General features: G+C 35.5%; 1 protein-coding gene across 3 annotated transcripts in view; it reads right to left on the bottom strand.

Moving 5' to 3' along the window:
* Window positions 1-260: 260 nt before the first annotated feature.
* The window catches only part of LOC107665967 (G protein-coupled receptor kinase 4-like), a 27,441-nt gene continuing 24,075 nt past the window's right edge, over window positions 261-3,626 (bottom strand). For 2 of the 3 annotated variants that reach the window (XM_016457053.1, XM_016457055.1), the window contains exons 15-16: window positions 2,860-3,040; window positions 261-905 (exon numbers count right to left, since the gene is read on the bottom strand). In XM_016457053.1, the coding sequence (XP_016312539.1) occupies window positions 2,861-3,040 (180 nt within the window). In that variant the 3' untranslated portion in view covers window positions 261-905; window position 2,860. The remainder of the gene's footprint in view (window positions 906-2,859; window positions 3,041-3,626) is intronic. The other variant, XM_016457054.1, reaches the window with a different exon arrangement.

Here is a 3,626-nt window from a genome sequence, read left to right as displayed (position 1 = left end):
GCATAATATGTCTCCTTTAAAACAAAGAAAATAAAACAATATTATTGGAGCACATTTGACAAGAAAATACTTTTTCAGTCTTTCTACTTCAAAATGTCATGTTTAATTCGATGTTACTCACTCTTTCTTTGTAATGAATTGTGAAATTTACTAGTAATTCTAAGTTAAATTACTTAATTTTACAACAATTTTAGTGTAGGTTATTAATCAACTAAGCAAATTTGGTTTGACATAGATAAACCAAATACTTTGACATTCTGATAATTGTACTGAATTAGAATTATATAAAACAGAAGTATTCTGCTTGGTGTTGTCAGACTGTTGGACCCCACTGTACACTTCGGCTATACAGTTTTTGTCAGCATTTGACCATCAGCCATCAACCCATTTCGGTTGAGCACTAGAAATTATGATGATGAATAGATCATTTGTACTGCTTTCTTTATGTTGATTTATCTTACCCCACTGTACAAAACAAGTGCACCAAATCTGTCCAGCCAAACAATCCAACATACAAACAAAGGCAGTGCTAACAGGAGGTTAGCATTAAAAAATAAAAGTGAGTGCTTATATTGTGCTTAAAAAGAAATACACATTTCATATTCAGTACAGATGAAAAATAATAACAATAAAAACATTATATATGCATTCAAGTGGTATTTCTATGGCTTTTTGTACAATACAACCTTTAGTGAAAATATACATCTACACATAATTCAAGTACAAATGTACAAAATTCTTTAAACTCATACCCTTTTCTTTAATTATGATACAGTTTAATACAGTTCATAAATACAGTTGAACATTCATACGTTTAGTATTCTGATTGGCAGCTGATGGGAAGCGGGAGTGGTTTAAAGTCAAGATGGCTCCTCCTCCTCACTGTTGGCACTCCTAAAACAAACCTGGAAATGATGAAGAGCACAGTGACAACTTATTAAATGTACTGAAGTTTATACACACTAACATGGCAAACATTAATGTTTCTGATGACTAAAAGTGCGGTCACATTAGGGAAATGATAAGGCAAAAAATGTCCATTGTATATTGTCTATAGTGTAGCAATGAATGAAGCACCGCTCACACAGACATCAATTTCAAACCAAGCTGCTTTCTGTTAATCAATACGGCAAATCCACATCACCGGGGACCAGTTACATAAACATAGCCACAATGTTAAGACTGTGTCTTAAAGGGGTCATCGGATGCCTTCTCAATGGTAGTGTAAAAAACACCCTTTTTACCTTGTCAAAATGAGCTCTGTTTTCGCACGTTGTTCTAATCCATGTTGCTTTAAATGCTAATGAGCTCTGCTCACCCCGCCCCTCTCTTCTGTGGGGTGATGAGCAGTACTGTTTACTTTAGCCGCGAAACTTGCTAACTAGCACATATTGGGGAAGGCGATTTGCCAAGATTCATAAAAAACCTTATACTCAACTTCTTGTGTAGATGAAGCTTGATCACGAATGATTCGCGCAAACATAGACGCATTTAGGCAGATCGGGATCGGCGCATTCCCTTCAAAACAAAAGTAACGTTAATCCTCTGCATCTTCAGCGGCTCAGATGTCGGGAGTAAATGACGACTGCTATGTTCATTATTACATCCAACAACAAAACACCTCAATCACTTAATCGGAGACATTCTTGTCTTCCCCTGCACCGGAGTCGACACAATGGCAGACTGATGACAGCTCACTCAGGGCAGGTCTAAGGTAAGACGGTCAACTATCGTGGGAGGGGCCTGTGCAGAACTATGTCATTCTGACAGGAATCTCAGAAAAGCCTGATTTGAGAAAGGGGATTTTAAAATAGGGATTTAAAAAAAAACACTGGGTGGATTTTTATCATTATAGGATGGATGTTTACACTCACTTCCAACACACATTTATCTTCAAACAACAACAAAAGTGAATTTTGCATCCGATGACCCCTTTAAGAACTAGTTAGACCAACTAACAGTTAGCCAAGAAGTAATTCGTCTTATGATTCAGACTGGGCCAATCTACCGTTTTGTAATCGACTTTAAAAAGTTATGACTAGTCTTTAAGAAAACAAATTAGATGACTACATTTTTGAGACTAGTCTAAGCAGTTTATGCAACCGGTCCCATATTGAACATTGATTGATGAACTAAACATAAAATGATGAACTAAAATATTGGGGGACCAATATATATATGCTGTCTTGAAGAACCATAACATGGTAAAACATGTATTTTTTAAGCCCACGATTGCTTTAAATTTTCTCTGCTATATTTTAAACTGGAGATGAAACAATTGGTAATGAATGAAAGCTTTTTAATCTCAGTGCAAACCTACACAGTTAAAGTATGAGCTGTCATTTAACCAACAAAACTTTGCTATAAGTGGTAAACCAAAAAAATTCAGACGTCAAACTGACTAGTCATCAGTCCTGAGGTCTGCATTACTTTGGTTAGGGTTAGTCAGAATAAACCTAAATTAAAGGCTCAGTTTGTAACAGTGTTGTAGAGGTTTGTCCCCATCATAACAAACACACACACACACACACACACACACAGAGACTGAAAGAAATAGGCTCCATTTATATTGCAAGGCTTAAATTCAACATGAAATCAAAATTATTTTTTGTTGAATATCTTGTTTTACTCGTAATACATAACATTACGGAAGCAAAATAGGTTGCAAACTTTATTTTATGTTGACTTTAACAGAGTACGCTTGTCTGTTTACATTTCATGGCACAGATAGAAATGAGAAGTCTGGCCATGCAGAGACTGTTTTACCATTCAAGTTCATAAAAGGCGAACAAAGATGTATTGGCAATAAAACCAAAAGATGAAGGTGGGAAGGTCTGTTTGGAAATAGCCAGAAAATACCTCAAGCCCCACCCCCTCTGACCACGGCAGGCGGCACGGTAGCACTTGCCTCTCGGTGGAATAAACGATAGAAGAATCCTCGCTTGGGTGCTGGATTTGGCTTGTTCACATCCAGATCAGAACACAGTGCTCCATCCATCTCGAACACATTAATCTCTTTAAAGCACTCCATCTCAATCATCTGAAATACACACACACACACATACACAGCTGTACAGTGCACAATCCATGCAAGTCCTCCATTTCACATCATGGCCACATCACCATCTAGAATTATCAATCATTTAATCTATCATGAATTTCTAAGTGAAAGTTGTATTGCTCAGAAATTACTCTTTTATTGATTTATTGGAGCTGTCTCTCTTTTAACTTTGTCTCAGATGTTTATCCCAAAAATCCTTAGAATTCATAAATATATATATATATAATGGTTCCTACAAAAATATTAAGCAGAGCAATTTGTTAATAATAATAATACATGTTTCTTGAGCAGTAAATCAGCATATTAGAATGATTTCTGAAGGATCATGTGACACTGCTTTACCATCAGCTTTACCATCACAGGAATAAATTAAATTTTAAAATATAATTATGTGGAAAACAGTTATTTTAAATTGCAATAATATTTCACAATATTACTGTTTTACTGTATTTTTTATTAAAGGTGCCATAGAATGCATTGATACAATATTTTAAATTGTTCTCTGATATCTACATAGAAGGTATGTGGCTTAGGTAAGGGCAAAAAATCTCCAGAAACGGTTTTA

Source organism: Sinocyclocheilus anshuiensis, unplaced genomic scaffold (assembly GCF_001515605.1).
Source record: "Sinocyclocheilus anshuiensis isolate Anshui unplaced genomic scaffold, SAMN03320099.WGS_v1.1 scaffold775, whole genome shotgun sequence".
NCBI classification, from domain to species: domain Eukaryota; kingdom Metazoa; phylum Chordata; class Actinopteri; order Cypriniformes; family Cyprinidae; genus Sinocyclocheilus; species Sinocyclocheilus anshuiensis.
This window is presented reverse-complemented; position numbering and strand designations above follow the sequence as displayed.